General features: G+C 37.4%; 1 protein-coding gene and 1 pseudogene across 1 annotated transcript; both read right to left on the bottom strand.

Moving 5' to 3' along the window:
• Positions 1-21,433, bottom strand: part of LOC149218584 (auxin response factor 19 pseudogene) — a 47,347-nt pseudogene extending 25,914 nt beyond the window's left edge.
• A 159-nt stretch (positions 21,434-21,592) lies between these two features.
• LOC149218583 (brassinosteroid-responsive RING protein 1-like) lies at positions 21,593-22,114 on the bottom strand. Its single transcript, XM_089386590.1, has one exon. The coding sequence runs from the start codon at positions 22,112-22,114 to the stop codon at positions 21,593-21,595; it is 522 nt and encodes a 173-aa protein (XP_089242716.1).
• Positions 22,115-27,109: the final 4,995 nt, after the last annotated feature.

Here is a 27,109-nt window from a genome sequence, read left to right as displayed (position 1 = left end):
TCCCTGTAACAACTTGCATTCCCTAAAGGTTGTGGGTTTAGATAGAATCCCTGAAGCCTTGGACAACTTGGGAAAATACCATTTTGGTTGGCATTAGTGATTTCTGGACCGGTTAGGTGAAATCACTTTGGCTGAGAGTTGAGGTGGTTTGGGCTTTGGAATATCTAGTCGGTTCTATTTTGGTTTAACCCATATGATCCCACATTCATGCTTGGAATATGGCACGGGGTTGATTGGATGAGAGAGAGATTTGGTTCAACCCAATATATGGTTGGGTGGTACATGGAAGTCCCTGACTTGGTTGGATTTGACATATGTTAATATAAGTTATTTTATTATTGTCATTAATGAGAACGTGTATTGGTTATTATGTTGATCTTATGACTGATTTGTCATTGTTTCTATTCTAGTTATATGTTATTTGTATGCATGGTTATATGATGTACTCTTGCCATGGATCTTGTTCATGAATTGATAAGTGATTGAATTGTTGACAAATGCATAGGCTAACAAGTATTGTTGCAGCTACCTTGAGAGGGAATTGGACCTTATTGATAATACTCTGATGAAGTTCAGAAGTTTATGATCAGATATGCATTCATGACCTGTAGAGATGAAATGTGTATCATGTATTAGGCATGTCTCGGTCAAGATATTGATTAAGTATTGGATGTTCAAACTTGTTATCATCATTGATGGCATTTTGGAAATTTTTGGGCAGTTATGGGTAGTGGTATGAAGGCTATCCCTAACAAAGTGGCATAGATCTCACCACCACATGCACAAAAATGGAAGATTTCGGTCATAACCAAATGCAAGTAGACTTATGGGTGTGGTTAGAGTCTCATAAATGAATGTGTAGTGTCTTATGGGTGAAATTGGGGTGTCAAACTTGTAAAAATGAGTTCCAACTCATGGATTGATAACCAAAGATTGTCAGGCCACTGAGTGATCTAGTGTCTCCCAGGGGTGATAGTATGTGTTCCAACTTGTAGGCCCCACTTCCATAAATGGAACTTGGAGGTTGGGTCATGTCATAGTAGCACTCATCTGATGATTACCCAGGAGAACATGTAAAAGTGGGTAAATGTAGGAGGAGGTGGTTACAAAAAGTACTAGTGGAAGAGCATTATTTCTTAGGAAATGTTTGGTTTCTTGGCTCAGTAAAAATCAGTGTTCTATCTATATATGCACTACTAAAGTAGAGTGTATTGCTTCAACTAAATCTTACACTCAAGTGCTATGGTGGAGGAAAGCTTGAAGGATATTAAGGAACATAATGACCTACATGTTGCTATCATGTACAACAATATCGGTGCAATTAATATCTCAAAAAATCCTATCATGCACTCAAAAATTAATCACATCCCAATCAAATATCGTTCCTTGTGAGAACAAGAACAAGTAGTGGAGAATTTAGTTAGACTAGAATATATTTCAACTAAGGAACAAATTGTTGATATCTTTACCAAACCTTTGCCAAGGGAAAGTTCTAAATACCTTAGAAAAAATATGGGAGTGGTCTCTTCCTCACTAGAAGAGTTATTACATTAGCATTACAAAAGGTTACAAAAGGCTACCCTCTAACTTATAATAGGAGGAATATGTATAACAACATCAAGAGTTGACTTACATAAGAATTGGTAGCATGGTCTCAAGGGGAGACTTTGAAAGTGCAGTAGGAGACTTACACCAGGGCCCTAGAAAGGTGCATGATCTCATGGGGATACTTTATTCGAATGGTAACATGAATATATGGTAGAAAGAAGGATACATGGCTACATTAGTTCCATAGGATCATACAAGAATAGGAAAAATGAGCTTTAGCAACATACTTATAAAGACCTTATTTCATACATGATCAATTTGTGGAGTTCTGACAGATACTTAGAGGATGCAGGCATTATGGAATAAAGGGGTCGACCATAGGATCAAGGTTGAAAATGAATATGGTAGACATTCATCACCCTTTTCCATTGATGTAAAAGGGGGATTAATTATATACATTGATACAGATGTTTACTAAAGGAGAAAAATGCAAGCACTAATAGGAGGAAGGAAATAAAGGAGGCATCTACATAGTCCGATAGGGGGAGTTATGAACATTATGTTAGGGGAGTTTTTTTGCATATCCAGGTTTGATTGACATCAATGAGAATCATGTAAAAAGGGGATATTGGTGCACTTATTATTTTCACTGATGACAACAAAATGTCATGGATGTCAAAGGGATGTCCAAGACAATAGTTGTATCACTCATAAGCCAAAGGAAGAAATTTTAAAAATGGATATCTTATGTACCCTCATCAAGTGATTAAATGGAGTTTGAATTTAATTGAGTTTTTGACAAGATTATGATGTCCTAATGATTGTATAAACAACATGGTTTCATATGTCTCATTGATACCTTTCCAACGATATATCCCACTCTGAAAAATCCTCCCAAATGAGAAGTTATGGTCATTTGAAGTTCAAAATTAATGAAGGGCCAAAAGACAATAAAGAAAAACCCAAAATATTAATGTATTAGAGAGTGCACACCTTTTGAGTGCATCCATGGTACATTGATCATATTAATAGTGCATGTTCAAGGAATATGCATTACATTTAACTATGTTAAGGTTCACACATCTTTCGCAAATCAGGAAGTTATGAAAACTAGATGAAGATACTGGAAGGTCGATAATATGACAACTTGAATGAAAACTAAACGACTTCCAACAAGCCACAGTGGCCCCACTAGATTGACATATGGCGATCTTAATGTGGTTCATTATGGTGAATTGGAAGACACATGGCGAGCTTAGAGTGGCTCATTATGGTGACTTGATAGACACACGTGAACTCAAAATGGCTCATTTTGGTGACCTGGAAAACACGTGGCTAGCTTGAAGTGGCCCAATATAGTGACTTGGAAAAATGACACTTGGCACATGTTGATTGGTAGGATGTGATCATATGGAAGCCTAGACATGTCACAAAATATTATTGGTTGCTTGTACACATGGTGTGACACGTCATATACGGACGTCGGTGAGGTGACATGGAATAACCAGGATTTTCCATGTGGTAGGGACAAATAACACATTATGATTAGGAGGAAGGTCTAAAATGGGTGAAATATGGCACCCCTCATGGGATACTATGTGGCATGATGATGTCATGCTAACATGATCATGTGAATGACCAGGTACTCGATCATAGAGCTTGGTCATATAAGACCATGGCAGCAAGGCCAAGCAATTAAATCAAAGAAGGAGTATGGTCAAATGATAGGGCTCGGACCTTGGTTACATGACATCCAACAAAAAGCCAAGTGGTTAACCCAAGGAAGAGATATGGTCACATGATAGGGTCTATCTTCCATTCGTATGGCACCTGGCATGGATCTGACTATTAAATAAAATGTATGGACACATGATAAGTCCCAACCATTGGTTGTATGGGATTGGCACAAAACTAAGCAATCTATGGAACATAGGAGTCAGACCTATTGCACCCTAATTTCAGGAATGATTTATGGGCCTATGGTCAACCCTCCATAATACCAAGACCACAAAACAAATACAAATACACACTCAGTCATTCATTCCAATGGCAAGAAAGAGAAAAGAAAAACCTTTCAAAGCTCGAACACAAGTTCTATTAATTAGTGAAGACTGAATCTTAGCAAAACAATTAATAGAGTTTCTCATGATTCTTTCATGGTTGAAATATGAGTAATGTTTTCCTATTTATGTCTATGGTGTCGCCCCTCAATAGCTTGATTTGGTTTGCAAGGTGTATATAAATCGTAACTCTAGTTTGAAGCATTGACTCAATCTATGGTTCATGTGGTTGAGGTGCAACATAAAATTGAAGGTCAGAATGATGGATCAAGCCATGACTGATTCTGAGACAACCCTTGATATTATTCTGTGGAAGATCCACGTATGATGTATGGCATATTTGGTTACCGCACAACATAAGGCAAATATTTGTATGAGTAGTGACCCATATGAGCCATGATAGATTCTAGGTTAGCCCTATGTGGAATATTAGCACATTATATATGGTGTATCAATCAACATGCAAAGAAAATATAGAGGTCTGACACATCAAACCAAATATTATATTGGACATGGTGTAATGTATTGGTTCAAAAGGTGGGCATATTCCCTCATCCTTGCTCAGAGCTAATGATATAATAATGTAACAGGCATATCATTGCAAGGATAATGTATAACATAATTGGTAGCACACTGGTATTGTATTGGCCAAGACCCTGGCTTGAGTCCCGACCGTGGTCAAGTCTTAATATTTGTATTTATGACATAAAATTTTATTATGTAGAATGTTTAGCAAACCAACAATGTACATTCTGTAGCACCAATGTCAGAAATGGAAATTTTGTGGAGCCTTTAATTTAATATATTTTTTTGTATGGTTGTTATTAGTTTCAGGGGTCATTATTGGTCCAAATTGACTTCTGAAAGAAGCATGATGATTAGGTTATAAAGGTGGATGCTTCTAGAGGCATGGAGTTCCTTGTTAACAAATAGTTGATGACCATAATCTCTATTCCAAAATTTTGAGGGCTTACGAGAAGGGTGCAGTGGTTTTGGATATATGGTGAAAACAAGTTTCGAAAAGGATTTTGTGTGAGCATGTTGCAGTGGAACTATCACAAGGTATGATAGAGTATGGATAGTAGCTTGAAAGCAGCAACCTATTCTCTTTGAAGACTTATTTATCTTAAAGAAAAAGTGGACCTAGCTTGAAAGATTTTGAAAAGAGATTCACAGGGAGTTGAAGAAGGAAGTGGGTGCCTCCACTGAGGTTGGAGCCTAGAGGATTCAGTGCTTACTCATCATCGAGGTTGGTGCCTTAGGTTGAGGATTAGAGAAGGTCGAAGCTCGCTCATCATCAAGGTTGGTGCCTTAATCAACTTGTATTTGACAATGAGCAGTTGTTTGCATATTTTTGAGGTTGGTGACTCAATCAGGTTGTAACCTACCACAGGTAGAATCTTACATATTTTGGAGGTGGATGCCTCTAATAGGTCAAAGATTGCAAATCTGTGTAATGAATTGAAGCATATGAAGAAGAATAATTTGTGGTTTTCTGTTCTATGGGTTTTCACATAAGAACTTGTGTCTTTTTTATGTGATGGTATCTCGATTTACTATTGATATGATGATATTTTCATGATGCATCATTATGTTCATTGATATATTGCAAAGTCATTATGGTTGGTTTTACATTTTTTATTGATGAAAAGTTGTGAATTGGTAAAATAGCAAACACACTGATTCAACACACCCCCCCCCCCACCCACCAAGTGTGCTCTTGGGTGTAACAAATGAAATGGCCAACAACCCTCATTTTACATAAAAAGGTATGATTTTCCAAGGAAGGAAGGCTTTTTCTTTTAGTTGGAAAACCATTGAAGTGGAAATAGTTTGGGGGATATTTATAAGAATCATATTTGTTAGATTAATGTTTGAATAAAGAATTATTGCTTTTGGACTAATTTGAGATTGGTATTTTCTTACACAATGAAGGGAACCATTATAACCTATTTTTTGTTTTGTGTTTTGTGTTTTGTGTTTTGTGTTTTTAGGTCATATTTTAAGTTATGTATAAATAGTAACATGTACATATGTGTGATTATCATAACTTATTATGTGATCTATGTTTTTGGTTAATTTTATTAGTTGGGTAAGAAGAGGAACATGCACACAAATATGTGTGAGGTAGAATGAAAAACTTTCAAGGTTTGTTGTAAAATATAACAATAAGATAATTTGGTTATAAATTCGTGAAATTGATAAAATCACATGCAATTTGAATAATAACTAATGAGCTAGTTTGATATTCATGAAAGAAGGACATCACTAAAAATTTCCAAAATCATAAGCTAAGTGGACTTTGATACAATATAGAGGTATTAGAGATTCAATGGATAATAAAAACTATATTCTTTATAAACCAATTGTGTGTTCACTTACAGTTGAGATAATGGAATTCATTTTTAGGCACGTAGTTAATCACACCAATTGATCAATCCTCGTCTCTAACTATAAGTATAACAAAATATTTACAAGGTCATTATGAGACCTAACACTAAGGCCATTTCACACATGACACTAACAACAATTTTAGTAATGACCAATCTCATTTTCATGGGGTATTTCAATAAATACTTCGTGGATAGCAAGAATTTCACTATAAATAAACCATTGTGTGTTCATGTGTAATCCATAATATAAGCCTAATATTTAGGTACAACATTTATCACAACCATTAATCAATTTATTATCCTTGACTATAGGACAGAGAATGAAAATTTTCCAAAGGTCATCATAAGACCCAACATCACAAAAATGTGGTTTGACATTTTTAAGATCGAGGATACTAACAACAAATTCAAAATTGACCATTCTCATTTTCCTAAGATGATTTTCCATAAAATATAAGGAATAAAAACTTATCAATAAAAAAAATTCACTCCTAATAAACTCTCCAAACCCCTTACTTGTTCACTTATAATTGCACCATAAATAAACCATTGTTAGTTCATGTGAAATTGATATTATATGCCTAACTTTTAGGTACATCATTAATCAAACCCACTAATCAAGCCCTTATATTTTACTATAGGACATAGAATGAAAAGTTTTCAAAGGTCATTGTAAGATCCCAACATCGTATAAATTTTGTTTGACATTCATGAGATTAAGGATACCAACAACAATTTCAAAGTTGATCAATCTCATTTTCTAGGAGGATTTTACAAAAAGTATAAGTAATAAAAACTTATGAATAACAAAATTTCACTTCATTAATCTCATTATTTTTTGACTTACAGTAAATATTATGGGCATAATTTATAGGTGCATCATTAATCATACCAATTGATCAACCCCACATCCTTGACTATGGTCAAGGTGAAAAAAATTCAAGTGTCATGATGAGACCTAACATTGGGTTAATGTGATTCAATGTTTATGAGATCAAGGACACCATCAAAATTTAGAAAATGACCAACCACATCACCCTATGGGACTTCATTATAATACCAAGGGAAAAAATTCTTCGTAAATAACAAAAACTTGTAGTCTAAACATGTTACAAATCAACACTTTTCTAGCTACTCAAACACAAGAAATAAAATTTACATTTTTAGCTTGAAATCTAGAAAGAATGATTTTGGATTAATGGAATTATGGATATAACATGTTAACATTGCACAATCTAGTTTTAGTAGTGGTATTTCAGATGTTGAATCCAATTTTGCATTAAAAAAAAACAATTTCCTTAATCCAACATTACAATTTTAGCGAAGATTACCTAGTAAATATTTTGTGATGGAAAATTGAATAGTTCATATTACTCTAATAGAAACCTAAGTGTTTAGGCAATTGAACAATCATTTAATTATACAAAGAGTGGGCCTTTTTTTATGTAATGCATAAGAATAAGGGGATTGAGGATGCTTGGTCATAACATGCTATTGCAAAACACACCAATTAGTACATAGACTCAGCAAATCTAATAAATGAATGCTGGACTATAAATAATGAGTCAAAATCAAAACTAGATAAAGAAATCTAATTCTATAGCACTGATACAACATAGTCTTGAGAAGAGATATAATTTGCACACGAAAAAATTAAATTTTTTAAAAAGTCAACATGTAAATATAGGGAAATAAGGATAAAGATGACTTTTCCCATAACAATTTACCTCAATTTAATGAACATTGACTTAATTCCTTTTGTATGCTAGGATTGGATGGCATTTAAGTTGAATTATACCTTTACAAAATAAATTATTATGTCTAGCAAGTAGACTCGACACCTCAATTAGAGAGAGAGAGAGACTCTTTCTCTCTCTCTAGAAAGAGTCTCTCTCTCTCTCTATCTCTAGAAAGAGTCTCTCTCTCTCTCTCTCTCTCTCACACACATAAATAAAGTATAGTGTCTCGAGCATTCATCGAAACAATCCAAAAACTACATGGAATACAAAATAATACTCTCTCTCTCTCACATACACACACATAAAGAAAGTATAGTGTCTCAAGCATTCGTCGAAACAATCCAAAAACTATATGGAATACAAAATACTACTCTCTCTCTCTCTCTCTCACACACACACACACACACACACACACACACACACACACAAAGAAAGTATAGTGTCTCATGCATTCATCGAAACAATCAAAAAACTACATGGAATACAAAATACTACTCTCTCTCCTCTCTCTCTCTCTCTCTCTCTCTCTCTCTCACTCGCTACTCTCTCTCTCTCTCTCTCTCTCTCTCTCTCTCTCTCTCTCTCTCTCTCTCTCTCTCATAAAGAAAGTATAGTGTCTCAAGAATTCATCGAAACAATCCAAAAACTACATGGAATACAAAATACTATTGTAAGTGACATATATATAATTTTCACTGGAATTTTTTTAACTAAATTATGTTCTTGTTTGGGTACTAAATTGGCTCCCAACTCATCTTACCATCCTCAATCTAATGGGAAAACTAAGATTGTGAATAAATGTTTAAAATGATACATTTATTTTCTTCTAATAATTAAACACAATGGGTCGAATAGATACCCTCTCTCTCTCTCTCTCTCTCTCTCTCTCTCTCTCTCTCTCTCTCTCACACATAAAGAAAGTATAGTGTCTCAAGCATTCATCGAAAATACTATTGTAAGTGACATATATATAATTTTCACTGGAAATTTTTTAACTAAATTATGTTCTTGTTTGGGTACTAAATTGGCTCCCAACTCATCTTACCATCCTCAATCTAATGGTAAAACTGAGACTCTCTCTCTCTCTCTCTCTCTCTCACACACACACACACACATAAAGAAAGTATAGTGTCTCAAGCATTCATCGAAAATACTATTGTAAGTGACATATATATAATTTTCACTGGAAATTTTTTAACTAAATTATGTTCTTGTTTGGGTACTAAATTGGCTCCCAACTCATCTTACCATCCTCAATCTAATGGTAAAACTGAGATTCTCTCTCTCTCTCTCTCTCTCTCTCTCTCTCTCTCACACACACACACACACACACACACACATAAAGAAAGTATAGCGTCTCAAGCATTCATTGAAAAAATACAAAAACTACATGGAATACAAAATACTACTGTAAGTGACATATATATAATTTTCATTGGAAATTTTTTAACTAAATTATGTTCTTGTTTGGGTACTAAATTGGCTCCCAACTCATCTTACCATCCTCAATCTAATCGGAAAACTAAGATTCTCTCTCTCTCTATCTCTCTCTCTCTCTCTCTCTCTCACACACATAAAGAAAGTATAGTGTCTCAAGCATTCAACAAAACAATCCAAAAACTACATGGAATACAAAATACTATTGTAAGTGACATATATATAATTTTCACTAGAAATTTTTTAACTAAATTATGTTCTTGTTTGGGTACTAAATTGGCTCCCAACTCATCTTACCATCCTCAATCTAATGGGAAAATTGAGATTGTGAACAAATTTTTAAAATGATACATTTATTTTCCTCTAATAATTAAACACAATGGGTCGAATGGATACCCTTTATAGAATGGTGGTAAATACACCCTTCCATACATGATAAAAAATTTCATCATTTATGGAAATTTATGGATATCATATTCCATCCATCATATCACCATTGAAAGGGACTATAAAGGCTCAAGCAGTTGAGAACCACATATGATACCAACAAGAGGTTTTCAAACTCTTGAAGGACAACTTGGGTATGGCACAAAATAAGATGAAACAACAAGCATATCATTATTTCAATGAAAGGGAACTTGAATTTGGTGATTGGGTATTTGTAAGAATACAACCATATAAACAAATGCACCCCGAGAAAAAAATAAGGACAATAAATTAGCGCTGAGGAATTATGGCCTCTATAAGGTGTTGCAAAGGATTGGAACTATGGCTTACAAATTGGAGTTTCTTCCATCTTCACATGTCCATCTAGTCTTCCATGTTTCTTTCTTAAAGAAGTTAATTGGTGACAAGGTCTTATTCCAAACTATTCTACAGGAGATCAATGAAGAAGGGAAAATAATACTATAACTAAAAATGGCTTTGGAAACAAGTACTAAGAAATTGAGAAATAAAGCAGTTATTGAGTACCTCATCAAATGGAAGAACCGACTAGTGGAAGAAGCAACATGGAAATATGAGTTGTTCATGCAGAGACACCTATAGATAAGTAAGTTTTGAGAACAACACTTCTTTAAAGGGAAGGGGCATGTTAATCCCTACATAAGCCCCATGTTAACCCTAAAAGCTTGTAGTAATCCTTCGATATTAAATGATTACATTTATATTGCTATATTGATATGTAGGCTAGAACCCCTGGTGGTCCCATTTTATTATAATTGCACCCTTTGTCTCCTATATATATACTAAGGAGACCTAGTCTTATAAATATTCTCTAGTACATTGTGTTCATTGTAAAATGAGATTACTTCCTCAAAGAGGACAATAATTATTTTTTTATTATCATTTTTAAGGTACAAGGATCAACAAGAAAAATTTTCTTCCAACGAAGGAGAGAATGTGTTCTTGGATTCTTCAAGTACACACGCATATCATGAGGCATGGATGGTCAACTTCAGTGCATCTTTTCATATGACTCCTCACATAGAGTGGATTTGCAAGTACGAAAGGTGTGATGGTGTGATGGTGTGATGTTTACCTAGGAGATGAATCGATGCCTTGAATCATAAAATGAGGAAAATTCAAGTTGAAGCTCATGAATGGAAGAGTTAGAACACTCGATGTTCTACACATGCTAGGATTGGATGGACATTTGATTTTTGCAAGCAAGATGAGTGATGCAATTATAAAACTAGTGTTTGAAAAGGAACCTACATGATGGTTTGAGGATCAATGTTATTTCTAAAGGGAGTTCATATTGAAACTCTATATAAGTTGACATTAATCACTATTAGTGATGGTTGTAAAAATTCCCTTGTTCCTAAGAGTGGATAAAAGAGGTAGAAACTCATATAGTCTCTAGATAAAATATTATGTTGTGGCATCAAAGGTTGGTACATATCATAGGGAAGGGCATTGGAGTAGTACATGGTAAAGGTATGGTTGAAAGTATGTCTAATTTCTCTCTATATTTTGATATCTATTAAAATTACTTATATGGGAACCATAATAAAGTAATATTCTCCTCTAATGTTATAAAGACAAAGGGAATATTACAACTAGTGCATAGTGACGTGTTTGAACCTATGTCAATTAATGCATCAATAGATAAATCTATGTATTATGTCTAATTTATAGATGAATTCTCAAGGAATACATGGATTTATCTCTTTGGGAAGAAATATAGAGTCTTTGACAAATTCAAAGAGTTTAAGGAAATCATGGAAAACAATAGAGAAAAAAATTAAGTGTTGAGGATGGATAATTTTGGATAATTATACAGGAATAAATTCAAGGAATTTTATATGAAGTGTGATATAGCAAGGCCAAAGACTACTCCATATACATGTCAACATAATGAAGTTGTTGAAAGGATGAACATTACACTAATGGAAAAAATGACGAGCATGCTCAATGGTGTCAGGTTAGGACATGAATTTTGGGTAAAGGTAGTGGGTATTACATGTTACCTGGTAAATACATCACCCTAACCACATTTGATGGTAGGACTCCACACAAGGTTTGGATTAGTAAGAAACCATCTCTTAAAAATCTTACAATATGTGGTTGTGATGCTTATGTAAATATTAAAAAAAATACGAGTAAGATGGATAAATCAAAGATTTTGTTAAATAGGAAGTTCTAATTCGATATTTTTTCTAGAGGAGAATCAGGTTCACGGTTTTCCTGAAGTGGAGGCCTGACAAGGGTTAGGGTTAGGGCTCATGCGCTGTATTCTGAAGTGGTTACCCTCCTGCACCTAATCCATTATGGCCCTCTCTCAACCATACCTGCTTGATGTCGTTCACCATCTATCGTCTCCCCATTGCGGTTTGGGTTTTTACCTCTATGTAACTTCACTGTTCTCATTCCCACCTCCCCTACCTACTCTCAGTCTCAATAGCGAAAAGCTTTCACATTTTCATGGTAGTAGCTAGCGTGGGTCTTTCAGAGAAGTTATGGAGGACCTTATGGACTATTTGGAAGACCCACTAGAGGGAGCCTCCATCTGGACATCCCCCCATGAAAATATGGTAGGCCTATTCCCTTTCAGTATCGAACTGACTGATGCCATTGCGACATTTCCCTCGATCTCAGGGCCCTCGTGCTTGGCTTTTACCTCCCAGAGGCCACCCACTCCTAGCTGGCCTTTTCAACTCTACCCCCGTCGCCATCCACCCTAAATTTTGTGGCCTGTTCCATAAGCCCTAACCTAGCCATATGCTCCTCAGGCTACCCATCATTCCCTCCATCTCCCGATTCTCACAATCCCTCAGTGTCTCCCTTCAGTGAACCCTTGGCCACTTCACTTGGGTATCCTCTTGTGGTGAATATATCGGCCCCCCCATCAGGTAGTTCCAATGACATCCTTCCCATCTCTAGCGCCTTCCCCTATGGGCCTAGTTTAAACACTACAAACCCTCAATCAAACCCTCCTTCAACCGGCACTCAGCAAAACTCCACTGGTGCAGGGCACAAACCAAGAAAGAAGCAAAGGTGTGTAAAAGCCAAGGCATAGGATGTCATCATCAGCTTGGGAGAGGATGTTTAGAAAGGAGACACCATGGACACAGTGGACAAAGTCCTGGTTGGAAGGGTTCAGGGACGAAATTACACTGCAGCTCAGCTAAAGCAATGGACGGCTAAAGTTTGGGGACAGCACTTCGCTGAGCTTCCTTTCATCCAAACCTTTGTTAGGGGCTAGTTCGCATTAAGGTTCACCAGAGCTGGGCATACATACTAGGTCCTATCATCAGTTTGACACATTGAACAGGACCCCGTCCTCCTGCGCTAGTGGAACCCCCTTTTTGATCCAGAGAGGGAGAAACTTAGGGTTGGCCCTCTATGGGTCCGTCTACCAGGACTTCCCCTGCAATTCTAGTCCGAAGGCATCTTTTGGCACATCAGGAACTCCTTGGGCACATACATAGAACACGACAAATCATTACTCTCCTCTGGCATAATGGCATTCATAAGGATACTGGTTCACTTAGATACCAGGGAGGGCTTACAGGAACACATTACCCTCTAATGGAGGAATTTCTCTCGGAATCATATTCTTGACTATGAAGGGGTTCCTGTTTGGTGTAGGAGGTTCCATTAGGTGGGTCATCTCATTCAGGATTGTCCCTTCAACAGAAAATCAAGAGCAAGGGAATTCGACAAGGCTATACCTACGAAAGATTCATAAGCACATGGGGAGCATCCCCCCTTTGAATATGTAGAGACACATATTGACCCTGAAGCAACAAAAGAAGCACCAGCCAAGGAGGCTTCGAAGAAGTGCGAAAAGGCACCATATTGGCCTCCCTCTCCTCCTCTGACCAGGACAAGTGCGTCTGTCGAGGCTGCATAATCTTCAGGTATGAACACTTCTATACCCTGCTCTGTGAATAACATTTCTCCTTCAAAAAACATTGCATTTTCTTCTGTAATTAATTAGGTCTTGGCCTTCATCTCTCAGCCCCCCTTTTCTCTATCATGCCCCCTCCACAACCCCTCTCCCACATTCGCTTACACTCCACCATCCTTCCCGGAGGAAGCCACCCTCATATCATCTGCCTCTGATAATGGACCCCCATCCCCCAGATACCCGCTTCGATCTCAGGTGAAAACACAAGCCCCTGATTGTATTGGCATCAGCTTGGATACTCCTCCCATCCCCCCGAAGCCTCCCCGAGGACGTCCTTCCTCCCTCACCAAAGAAAAGTTACAGGTCAGAGAGGAGATATAATCTCATAAACAAAACACCATTGACAGGGTACTTAGATCTCTGAACACCCTGGCCGATCCCCCTCCATGAAGTTGTTCTCTTTCATTTGTCGAGGGTTAGCTAGGCCTGATAAAAAACTAGCTCTTCGCAGACGGATCATCTCTGAATCAATCGATGTCATTTTCTTACAAGAAACCTTGGGCTCAGCTGATACCATCGCCCACCTACTTGAATCTATGCTCCTAGGTTGGTTCTTTCTAGCTCTTGATGCAAATGCACGCTCAGGTGGCATTGCACTGGGGTATAACACTTGAACCATCAATCTTTGCAACATCTGGGGAGGTAGTGGGCATATTGGGGGCAGATATTTTCTCATCCATTATGGGCATTGAGGTTAGGCTTATAAATGTGTACGAGCCATGCCATCAATGTCTAGACTTCTGGGACCAGTTACTAAGCTCTGATATGTTGCAAAGGGATTACTTAATCCTTGGAGGGGATCTAAATTTTTCCATCAACCTCTCTGAATCTTGGGCACACCACACCCAAATTGATCCCCTAACATCATACATTAAGAACATCCTAGAAATCCACAGTCTTATGGACATCCCATCAACAACATTGCAGCCCACATGGAGGAACAACAGAGTTGGTGAAGACAGGCTCGCCTGATGACTTAACCACTTTCTTATTAAGGAGCACCTACTGAACATGGGTTTTAATTATCGACAATGGGTGGGATCGAGAGGTATCTTAGATCATCTGCCAATATACCTAGAAATAAGAGGGGGGTTTAATAAGCCTAAAATCCCTTTCAAATTCAACTCTTCCTGGTTAAAAGATGCATATTATGCTTGTATGGTTATAGATTTCTAGAAGTCCCACCCCCTGATGCTAGAGGGCATATAACAGAAGGCTTTGCACATAACCTAAAGGAGCTGAAGAACCTCTCTAAAATCTGGGCACACAATAAGAGAGTGTAGGATGATCAAACCCTAAGGGATACTGAAGCAAAGATTGTTGATTTTGAAAATAATCAGAGAGGGGTATTCACCACGAATGAACAAAAGGAAAAGCTCACATCCTTATTATCTAAGAGATTCAAAATCCTAAAGGATCGAGAAGAGTCCTATAGATTTTGAAGCAGGGCAATCTGGTTGCTAGAGGAAGACAATAATACGAAATTTTATCACAAATTTGCAAATGGCCGAAAAGCTATCAACTCCATATGGAAGCTCACGAATGAACAGGGGATTATAGTCAACACCTTTCTGCACCTAGCAACCATGGCCACATCTTATTTTAAGCAGATATATAGGGCTCCTCCAAATGCCACTCTTGCTGAAATCATTTGAGTGGCACAACTATTTCCCCGATTTGTGGATCAGGAGATTGTCATGGAATTGAGCAGGGAAGTCACTCTAGGGGTACTTGAAGCCACACTAAAATGGTTCAAGTGAGACAAAATCCCAGGGCCAGATGGATGGTCAGTGGAGTTCTATTTGGCTTTTTTTGAAACTCTTGGATTAGACCTCCTTAAGGTCATTGAAGATTGCAAGATCAATGGCAATATGTATGAAGCTTTTAATGCCACTTTCATAGCCCTCATTCCCAAATCCGATAACCCATCCTCCTATGATGATTTCCACCCCATATCCCTTTGCAATTGCATTTATAAAATCATTGCCAAAATCGTAGCTAACCACCTCTGCCCCATCCTATCCACCCATATCTCTCATGAGCAATTTGCTTTCTTGCAAGATCCTCAGATCCATGAGGCGGTCAGAATTGCACAAGAGGTACTACACTCTCTATCGTCAAAGAAAATGAAAGGTATTATCTTAAAGGTAGATCTCTCTAAAGCTTTTCATAGAGTAAGTTGGTTGTATATCATAATGCTCCTAACACACCTTGGCTTCCCATATGAGTTTATTAAATGGATCCTGTGTTGTATAACAAATATATCCTTCATTGTTCTTGTAAATGGAGCAGCATCACCTTTATTTCACTCAGAAAGAGGCCTCAGTCAGGGATGCCCTCTGTCTCCCCTACTATTCCAACTCATCATGGAAGGGCTTAGCAGACTTATTAAAGAGGAACATAACAGGGGAAGACTCCAAGGAATCAAAATCATTGACAGATGCATCTCGACTCACTTATTATTTATGGATGATGTGCTGATAATCCTCAAGGGAGGCATAGGAGACCTGACCATAATGAAGAATACCTTATCTTTATTTCAAACTGTCACTGGTATGGTTATCAACTATAACAAGTCCACCATTATAGCTCCTGGATGCTCTCCCCATGAGATACAATTTGCTCTCCAAAGATTCCCTTTTACCCTTCTACGAATGGAGGATGGCCTTAGATATTTGGGATATAGGCTAAAGCCCCTGGGATATAAAATAGCAGATTGGACATGGCTTATCTCCAAATTGGAAAGGAGGCTCAACATCTGGTACCACAATTACCTATCCACGACAGGAAGATTAGTACTCATAAAAGTAGTTCTTGAGGCCATGCTGGTATATTGAATGTCCTTAACATGGATACCCAAGGGCATCCTCTCTAGAATACAAAATCTATGTTGCAGGTTTCTTTGGAAGGATAAACAGTCAGGAGAATCTTTGCCTAGGTCAAATGGGAGGCGCTTACCCTACCAAAGAAATGGGGAGGATGGGGCATAAAGAAGCTGGAGGACTTCTCCTCAGCACTGGTAGCAAATCTTGGTTGGAAACTAATCACCACGAACAACTTGTGGAGTATGGTGGCCATCTAAAAATATATTGCACCTCTAAATCTGATGGACTAGCTAAGACAACCACATCAAAGTAATACATGGATATCAATAATATGGAAGGCAATGCTGAAATCATTTATCATAATCCGAGTGGGCCTTACTTGGAGAATACAATCTGGCACATCTGTGCGTATAGGGGAAGATCCCTAGATTTAATGCGAGAACACTCACAAGTTGTCTATAGAGCTTAAAAACCATCTCAGCACTGCACGCATCACCCATATCTGTCATATTGCAGACCCTGATCATACCACCTTGTTTCAACAAGCTTGGAAATCCACCCACATCCTGCACATTCCACAACAATGGGAGCAGCAATGGGTTGAATACATTACGACGTTAAATGAATCTCACATTAGAATTTTTGAAGGGGAGGATGAGATAATCTAGGCATTTGCAAAATCAAGGAAATACTCCCCCAAGGAGGGCTATCTTGTATTAGCCAAGACTCATCGACATCAAGCTATTGCGTTTTGGTGGAAGCACATGTGTAAGGTCAAAGTGCCCCACAGGACCCGACTTCTCATGTGGAAAATCCTCAAATATAAGATCCCCACTGGCGATAACCTCCTCAAACGTGCACAACACAGACCATTTTGATGTTGCTTGTGCAAGAACAATAATGAAGATGTAGACCACCTTTTCCTCGCTTGCCAGGCTGCAAAGGATCTATGGAGCTTGATCATATTGACCTTTTCCTCCTAGAACAGATGGCAAGGCTTGACAATAAAGGATGTCTGGTCTTCATGGTGGACCAATGTAGTCCCGACAAAGGCCAGGAACCTACCCCTCCTTATTTGCTGGGTAATTTGGATAGCTTGCAATAGATTCATTTTTTAGAATATTTCTCCCCACTAGCCCTCCATCACAGCTCGTATCCTGTCAGACTACAACACCATCCCTGATGATGAGGAAACCTCTCTGCCCAGAACCATTATCCCTGAATCCATATATTACTTACAACCATGGGCTTTTTTTACGGTTCAACATAAGAAGTTGGATGTGGGGGTGCTGCCATTAGGTAATTATTTGAATCCCACCACTTTCATATTCAAATGGGACTAGGGAGAGGCACAAACAAATTCATTGAGCTAATCATGGCAAAATATCTCATACAATTTGCATTGGAAAAACACTGTAGTAATCTACAATTGTTTGGTGACTCAAAAATTGTCTATAACTAGATAAACAAAACATCAAATTGCTCTGCATATTCTCTGAGACATATATTGGATGAGGCACACAAACTCATTACACATTTTGACTCATTTGTATGCTGTCATATTTACAGGGAACAAAACACAACTGCCGATCTACTATCCAAAGAAGCTACGGTCAGGGCTCTCGGTACTTGGCTGATTTAGGAACAGAGAGATGGTACTCATTACCAATGTTACCATCAACCATTTATGGACATCACAGACTAAATGGCTCAGCTGGAGCCTGGTTTTTACTTTTTCTACCATTTGTAAATATTCATGCTTTTAAATTATCAGATGTATATATAATAGACATGCACTCTCTATGTAGAGTTATTTTGCTTATTTTTGCTGAACTTCTTCATAGAACAGTGCCTCACTGCTTGGATGCAAGGCACTAATTTTTGTTAAATTGGATACTCCTATTTACGACAGGCACTCTGCCTCACATACAGCATATGCACTTAGCATATACAACATGTAGTTTTATTTCACATAATGAAAATTATGATTTTTCCAAGGGGGGAAAAATGTAAGTTCTAATTCAATAGATATGCTCACTTGTGCTTAAATCTTGTAACGATGTCTTTGGTCACTAGAGACATCGACTACTCTTGGAATTTTGAGCTCCTTCATCTATCTAATAACCTGGTTATATAACACCCCCATTTCAATAAGTTAAGGACAAATTCTTATAATAATATAATGATATGGTGCAACCAACCATCAACATCCATACCTCACACTTACTAGTTGGAAACAAGGTAAATCACTTGCAAAGTTTGATTTAATATATGTGGTACGAAGATTTCAAAAGATCAACACATACAATTTATGCTCTATTCTTTTTCACTTGAGATTCTACCTACCATTAATGCTTTGGCATTTCAAACTTATTAATGGATATTCTATCTTAACACATAGTATTATGATGGTGAACCAAAGGCTATTACCGTTACCACATGAACCATCCTCTAGTATCAAGCAAGAACTTTAGCAATCATAGTAGTAAGTTAGCTAATTCACTCTCTGGAAGCCACTACAACTATTTTTTAGATCTAATCTCTATTCCAATACAGATATACATGGTCCCAAAATCCCTAGTAATTTTGTTTCATACATAATACCTAGTGTCATAATCAACATCATGGTCATGTTTTAGTTGTGACACAAGTACACTTAGTATTTACAAAGAACTCACCCTTAGCCTTTCAATTTCGCTTCAGTCACTTTATGCACAACCTATCCCTATAATTCTTTTTCCTACACCACAACTTACTTCAATTATAATATTCCTCCTCTTTAATGAAGTATGTTACTCCAACCTCAACCACTTGGACAATGCTTTGAATTAGGATATCGTAATGTTGTACCTCTACACCAGCACAACATCTGCATGGTGTAAGCATAATCCTTGAATCACTCAAACTAAACCATGAAATTCAAATCAATGCCAAAAGAGGATAGTGAGATATTTTTAATGTGAAATGTGGGACACTCCCACTAGTTATTCCTTTAAATTGCATATATGAAAAGATATGCATATTTTGTGGACCAAGGGATCATGATATTCTTTTCAAAATATGAGTTGTACTAGTTTGGTGCCTATCGTGACTATGACTAATCAATCTAGTTGATTACTAGAAGTGTGTATCCATGTGGTCATATGTGTCAATTCCTAGGGACTTGAGAATGCAAATAAATACTACTCATATAGTCATTGCAACAACAGTTGCACCACCAAAATTTTAAGATAACTCGTTAGGAAAGTTATTTTCCTAGATAATATTGACTTAGGGTTAGATCTTTCATGCTATAAATGAACTCCATTGTTTATCCTTACATTTTGCAGATTATGGATCCTCTACCACTCATTTTAGAAGTAAAGTAAGACAAAGTAGAATGATGAAAGTGTCAAATCTTATGCATTCCAAAGTGTATGAAATCCATGAAATTATCCATTGACTAATCCATACCCTTGTCATGATGGAAATAAAGTGTGTATCTTTGAAAATAGTGAGATATTTTTTGACATCATTGTATGAATTAGATGTGAAGAAGGATATCCCCATCTCCAATGAATTAGTAATCTAATGGGTCATCAAATCAAACATTGGGATTCATATATAGTTTAATACAATATTAGTTCATCTCACACTATGGTAGATCAATTCTTCTAAATCAATGTTATCACCACAATCATTTGGAAGGAAATCAAATGTAGTTTGTTAAACAATTCTAAAAATGTGATGGTCAAAGTAAAATATTTTTACAGAGCAACATAATTTGAGATTATGGATATAGAAGGTCATACTTGGACAAACTTGATAGCAAATTATTTAATTTATGGAAAATTGTGTTGAAATATAACAATGGAAATTATATATATATAGAGAGAGAGAGAGAAAGTACATGGATCAATATAATCTTTAAAAAAATTATATTTAAAAGGAAATTTACTCATTACTACATTCCATTAGCACCACAAAATCATATTTCACACCCCAAAAGATCATTTTAAATGGCTATTTCCATTCATAATATAAAATCATGACCCAAAAAAAAAGCAAAAAGTCATCAATGTGCAAATCATATCCAACTCTAAAACATTTAGCTTATTTGTGAATTTCCCACCAACAATTATAACAAAGTATAAAATAATTAGAAAATATAATAGTTAAATATATCCCAAAACATGTATAACTAAACAAAACATTAAAAGAAATCTTTAATAATATGTTAAACAACTTTGATAATATGTTAATCAGCATTCATACTGATTAACACAAATATAGAATAAATTATACAATATGTTAAGTCAAATCTTTAATAATATGTTAAACAACTTTGATAATATGTTAAGCAGCATTCATACTGATTAACACAAATATAGAATAAATTATACAATATGTTAAGTCAAGAGGGCCAAAAACATGTAGAACCAAACAAAACATTAAAAGCAATCTTCGATAATATGTTAAACAACAACCATGTTGATTTCAGTGATTTCATAGCCACTTTAAAATTATGTGCTTGTTTAATCTTAGAGAAAACTTCTGTTCAATAGTTAAAAGTTTACAGTGTAAAAAATTTGTATTTCAATCAAAATACAATTGTAATCCAATTTTCAATATTCTTATTAATTTAAAATTAAACGAAAATTTTAAAAAATATTCATACTCCACTTACAAAATATCAATATCAATCATGGTGAAATTCACACAGTATTTCTCAAATTTATTGTGAATCATTGTGTTCCTCGTAGCATTACCATGGGATGGTGCATTCAAATCAGCACACTCCATTCCACGTAATCCGTTGCCACACCCGCAGACCAATGCCACCACCACCCAGCGCGTCACCCTGGCGATCACTATTTGATTAAGTACCGCAGCATGCCATCAAACGATAAAACTTTCATGCTTTATGAGAGGAGCAACCCTCAATATAAACCTGCTCAAATATACCTTCCAATGAAGAAGGGATAAAAGGATTAACAGTACAACGAAATTCTCTCTTTTTATTTGTGTACTGTGTCATGACTGCAACACAGTAACGAAATTTTGTCTTTTCATTTATGTACTGCGATGATCTCATAACTGCAACACAGAAACGAAAATCCCTCTTTTTGTTTATGTACTGTGATGATCCCCTAACTGTAAAGCAAGAAGCAAAAATTTGTTTCTGTTTCTTATGTCATTATGGATAGAACGCTAAATCTTCGGCAAATAGAAAGGAGATGCTGTCCAGAAGCCATGACTGCTGATTTTCAGGCTGCGCCGTATCCGTACGTTCCTTTTCCCTTTCAGGTTCCAGTTCTGGAAGGAGACAGCATCTGCAGAGAGGGCAGGTCGTCTGACGTTGATGGAGCCACTTCTCCAAACAATTCCTGTGAAATACATGAAAGCAATTACAGAATTCTCTCGTCTCATCCTCCTCCCTCAACCTGTTCAAACACACAGCACACACAACATCCTCCTCTTCAATTGCCCCATGAAATCTTTGCGCAAACTCACCGAATGTGGTAATGGGCAGCCATTCTCTGATCATATCCACCTGTTCGGATGGGTTCATCTCAGAAATTGAAGAAGAATACTCTGTCTCGGCTTCCAGAAGCGTGGCCAACCCAACGGATGGGAAAACCCACGAGATAGCGTTCTTTACGCAGGCTACCAAAACTGCGGCGCACAGAAGCAGCCTGGTAATGACGAGGAACCCCATGATTGAAGGGAGGAGGAGGATGGAACCCTCGACCTCCAATGCTGTGAAGATCGGTATGTTGGGTAGAAATATGGAAAGGAGAAGAACCAGTCAAGGTTTTGGGATCAAAAGCTCCAAATCCAGCTTGTGGGTATAAGACCTATGGAATCGACACGACCTAGACGGGATCCAGCCAGCTCCAAATACCCCCACAACCCAATTGGCCTCTTTCGCCACTCTGACAACTCAACTCAACTCAATACATTATTCTCCATGACTTGTGCACTAAAAGGAAGCAAATAAAGCAAAGCAAGGGCATCCAAAACCCCCCAGAATTGGACAGCCAGTGAGGATAGGAATCCGCCCAAGCGAATGGACGGAGGGGAGTGGTGTGGAAAAGGAATCACCAGTAACAATGAGAGTGAGTGAAAGGATTATTCGAGTGTAAGCTGATTGAAAAAGCGTGTCTTCCCAACTCAAACGCAGTCAACAATCTCCCTGTTGAAATCGTAATTTCAACCGCTGTAACAGTTGAACAGTCCCCCGGCATTTAATTCCACAAAACCACCTGTTTCATATCGCACCACCTTTCGCACAAAGCAGTATTTGTCAAAGGGCCTCCGATCACCCCGACCTAACGACGTGAGTCAAGTGTACGGCTCGAGTAAACTTCGTGCGACTTAGGCAAGCGATATACCTCCGATTGCAGGGATGGATGATGACCGTTGATTGAAGTCAAAGATGCATACATTCCTGAATATTGCGTGACATGAAGTTTTTGTGTTTTGACCACCGGTTTTGTCAGCGAGGAAATTAAATGAAATTTAATTGTGATTGGTAGATAGTAGGTAAAACGTTTAATTTTATTGTTTTTTTTTACTTATAGAGGTATGGGCAAGTCAACGCATAGTTAAGTTTTCTTTGTTTTGGTATATGTAATGTTTTTTTGTGTTCATTCGTATGCGTAATGAAAAGGGGAGCACGACAGTGTGAAACAAAGAAGAAAAAATCGCGGCAGCGAATGAAATTTGGAGATTCCTTTTACAGGAAGTGGGTTTGGGTCAATGTCAAACAATATCGGGGCATTTTAAAACGAAGAATAGCTCGTCTAAAATGGGAGCAAACAAGGAAGAAACTCCTTCGCAAAAAGCCCCCAAACAAGTCTCCTCCACAAACACGTGGCAACAAGAAGTCCAAAGGAAAAACCATTGATGATTTTGCTTTATATAGTCCCACATCCACACCTCTCACCTGGTCATCTGATCTTTATGTGAAAGAATTGTTAAATGCAAAACACGGGTTGGAGGTTTTAGAAGCTAAAGGGCAGGAAAGAGATCATAAAATTCATATAATAACAGCTGAGAACAAGGCGTTAGCAAAAAGCAATAAAATTTTAGAAGAATAAGTGGCATTGCTACAGGAAGCTCTCCTGATAGGGAAGACAGAATGGCAATGCATGAAGGCGGATGTGCAAAATGTAAATAAATCTGTAGTGGAAAGTACAGAGGTGGTGAATGTGAAATCATCCCAGGATAAAGGGAAAATGATTGTCCAAATAAACAACCATGAAGAGAATGCAAGAGAAGAAATGAAAGAAGATTCCACCAAAGTTTCCAAAACTTGGGCTCAAGTTATTAGCAATTCTACTAATAAGGTTGACAACATGCAAGATAGTGAAGGCAAGGAAAGACAAAATAGGGCAGCAAACATAATTATTAAAGGGGTGAAAGACTATGGAAAAAATGAATGTACTCTTGACCTTGCAAGAGACTTCTTGAAAGACAAGTTGCTATGGCAAGGACAAATATGCCAAGCATGGAGGGTGGGTAAGTTTAATGGGGAGAGAGCCAGGCCCATAAAAGTCATTATGCCTAGCTTGTGTGATAAATATATTATTCTAAGCAAGAAGCATCTCTGGAGGGGTTCTCGTTTTTTCTTAGAAGAAGATTTAACTGTAAAACAACAGGAGGAAAGAAGAGAGGAAATTTTAAGGTTAGCACAGCAAGAGATGAAGGAAAGAGAGCATGGATTTATAAAGGCAAAGTTGTGATAGCGCAATTTGGACCTCCTTCCAGAATAGAGCAGCAAGATGGTAATAAAGAAGAGGCAACAAACTCTTCAACAGGAAATCAGAAAGCAAGGTCAATATGGGAAAACAGGGACAAAGACTCAAATGTAAGTCTTGCACATCAAAATAAATAGCAATCAAGTCATACCCATGTTTCCTTGAGATTAGTTTGTTGGAACTGCAGAGGTTATCCATGGAGACAAGGACCTGGGTTAGGGCCTATTGCGGAAAATAGAGACATAATTTGCCTCATAGAAACACATGAGCATGAAGGGTGCAAGAGACCTTTGTTTGAAGGATACTGGAAGATGGCAGTGTGGAACAAGGCAGCAGGGAATGGCAAAGGGCACGGGGGTATCATGGTTTTAGTAAGGGAGAAAGAAGGTCGTCTCATTCAGTTAGAAAAAGAAGACTCAAATAAGCAATTCATTTGGTTTAAAATATCAGAAAATGGAAACCACATCAGAATTGCAGCGTGCTATTTTGCGCCACAGGTCTCAAAAATCTACAAAGGTAGAGGGCTTGACCACAAAGATGCATTTGCAGCTTTAAAAGCGGATATTTCAACATATTCTCAGCTAGGTGAAGTCCTTATAGTGGGTGATTTCAATGCCAGGACTGCAAGTGAGCAAGCTAGCATTCTTTGTTGTAAAGATGATTGTGACCCTATTTGGCTTACAGAAGAAAGCAATCATCTGTGGGAAAGAATTTCAGAGGACAAGGGCTGCAATTTCTTTGGTGAACAATTGCTTACTCTATGTGGGGCCTTTGATTTAGTCATTTGTAATGGCTTGCCTAGATGGGAAAAGTCCGGTAATTTCACTTGCAATACTTACAATGGAGCAAGTGTGGTAGATTATGTAATTTGCTCGCATGGTTTGTGTGAGAAAATGGAAGAAGTTCTGGTTGGAGATCCACTGTGGGATTTGAAATCAGATCACAAGCCAATTTATTTATGTTTCTCTTGGATTGGAAAGAAACAATTAGAGTCAAAAATTCAGCGTGTCCAACAAAATCTCCCACAGGGCAGAATTCTTTTGACCCCAGAAAATTGCAATACCTTCAAAATGACGTTAGAGAGACTCTTTGAGAAGGAGAAAATTACAATTCACAGCCTTCATAGTCATGAATTAACACATTTAATTCAATGCGCACTTGCAAAGTGCAAAAGAACAAAAATTAAGAAGTCTGAAACAAATTGCTTTCCGGTTAATGCTTGGTTTGACGAGGAATGCAAAAAGGCAAGGAGAATGTGGAAAGAGTCAAACAAGGATAACATAAAGCTCAAATCTTACAAGCATTTATTAAGCAAGAAAAAGGTTGATTTCATGGTTTCAAGGAGGGAAGAACTAATCTTCCTTGGGAAAAATAATCCCAAATTATTTTGGAAGGAGTTCCAACCGAAAAAGATACAAATTGGAAATAATATTACAGCTTCTAAATGGTTTGACTATGCAAGACAACTCTATGAGCAGGTTCCCAAGGTTGACCCTCCCCCCTTGGTCAACACTGATACTAAACTCTTCACAGTACAAGAGGTAGAGATGGGTATCAAGAAGTTGGGTGTTGGAAAAGCAAAAGACTTAGCTGAACTCCAAGCAGAATATCTAAAGTGGGGCTCAAAGATTCTTGCACCTCACATTACAAAAATCTTCAACAACATCATACAACAAGGGTTCCCCACAGATTGGACAACTAGTCTGGCAATACCTCTTTTCAAAAGCGGCAACATCAATAATCCCTCCAATTATAGGTCCATCATGATAAACCCTTTGTTTGCAAAGCTATTTGGAAGCATGCTAGAAAACAAACTTAGCAAGTGGGCAGAAGAAAGAAATAAGCGTGCTAAAGGGCAAGCAGGTTTTAGACCTAAGCATTCCACAGTTGATCATTGCATAACTTTAAGGCACATGATTGAAAAAGTTTGGGAGAAGAAGGAAGAAGTCTTTTGTTGCTTTGTTGATTTTAGAAAAGCATTTGACTCGGTTCCTAGGGATAAACTTTGGCAAAGAATGGAGGGACTTGGGGTTCCTAAACACTTGAGAGCAATTGTGCATAGGCTGTATGAAGAGGTGAAAGTCAAAATTAGAACTTCAACAGGCATTTCTGAAAGTTTTAGAAGCGATATCGGGGTCAAGCAAGGTTGCCCACTGTCTCCTACCCTTTTTGGTTTATATATCGACAAGCTTGAGGAGTGGTTAAATTCGCAAGGGGGTGATGGTATCTATTTGTGCAAGTTTGTTATAAGGCTTCTTTTGTATGCAGATGACCTTATTCTGATTGCTAAATCGGCTCTTGGTTTGCAAGAGCACTTACTATCCCTTGAGCATTTTTGTAGAAGTGTGGGGATGCAAGTCAATATCAGCAAAACGAAAGTAGTGGTCTTCTCTAAGAAAAGAAAACATAACCAACATAAGTTCTACTTTGAAGGCAACATTCTGGAAGAAGTTGCGGATTACAAATACCTCAGAATTGACTTCAACAAAAATCTAAGCTGGAATGGTTGTAGAAAGAAAAGAACTTTGGGGGGTTGGAAAGCATTTTATGCTTTTCAAAATAGGTGTAGAGAGGCAGAGTTATGGGACTGGAAGACCACTCAAACTCTTTTTGGGCTTCTAGTGATTCCAGTGATTCTATATGGTTGTGAACTGTGGGCTAGCAATACTTCCGACATGCAGTGGAGACAAATTGAGAAAATTCAGAAGCGTTTGATTACAAAAAAATTTAAGATTAAAAGTGCAGTGCCTTATGATATCTTGTTAAGTGAAACAGGGACTGCTCCTATTGAAGCAATTTCTATGGTGCGAGTCATAAGGTATTTAAAAAAAAATGAGCAAATGGAAGAGGGTAGATGGCCTAAGGTTGTCTTTAATGATAGATTGTGCAAGAGCAAAAAAACTTGGATGCATCAAAATAACAAATGGTTTAGTAAATGGGATATTTGCTTG

This window comes from Pinus tabuliformis, chromosome Q (genome assembly GCF_031772625.1).
Source record: "Pinus tabuliformis cultivar Carrire ecotype Pingquan chromosome Q, CPIR1, whole genome shotgun sequence".
NCBI classification, from domain to species: Eukaryota; Viridiplantae; Streptophyta; class Pinopsida; order Pinales; family Pinaceae; genus Pinus; species Pinus tabuliformis.
Note: the sequence above shows the minus strand (reverse complement) of the source record. Positions and strands in the feature narration are given on the sequence as shown.

Coding starts and splice junctions, on each gene's coding strand:
- LOC149218583 (XM_089386590.1), bottom strand. CDS start 22,114: ATGGGGTTCCTCGTCATTACCAGGCTGCTTCTGTGCGCCGCAGTTTTG.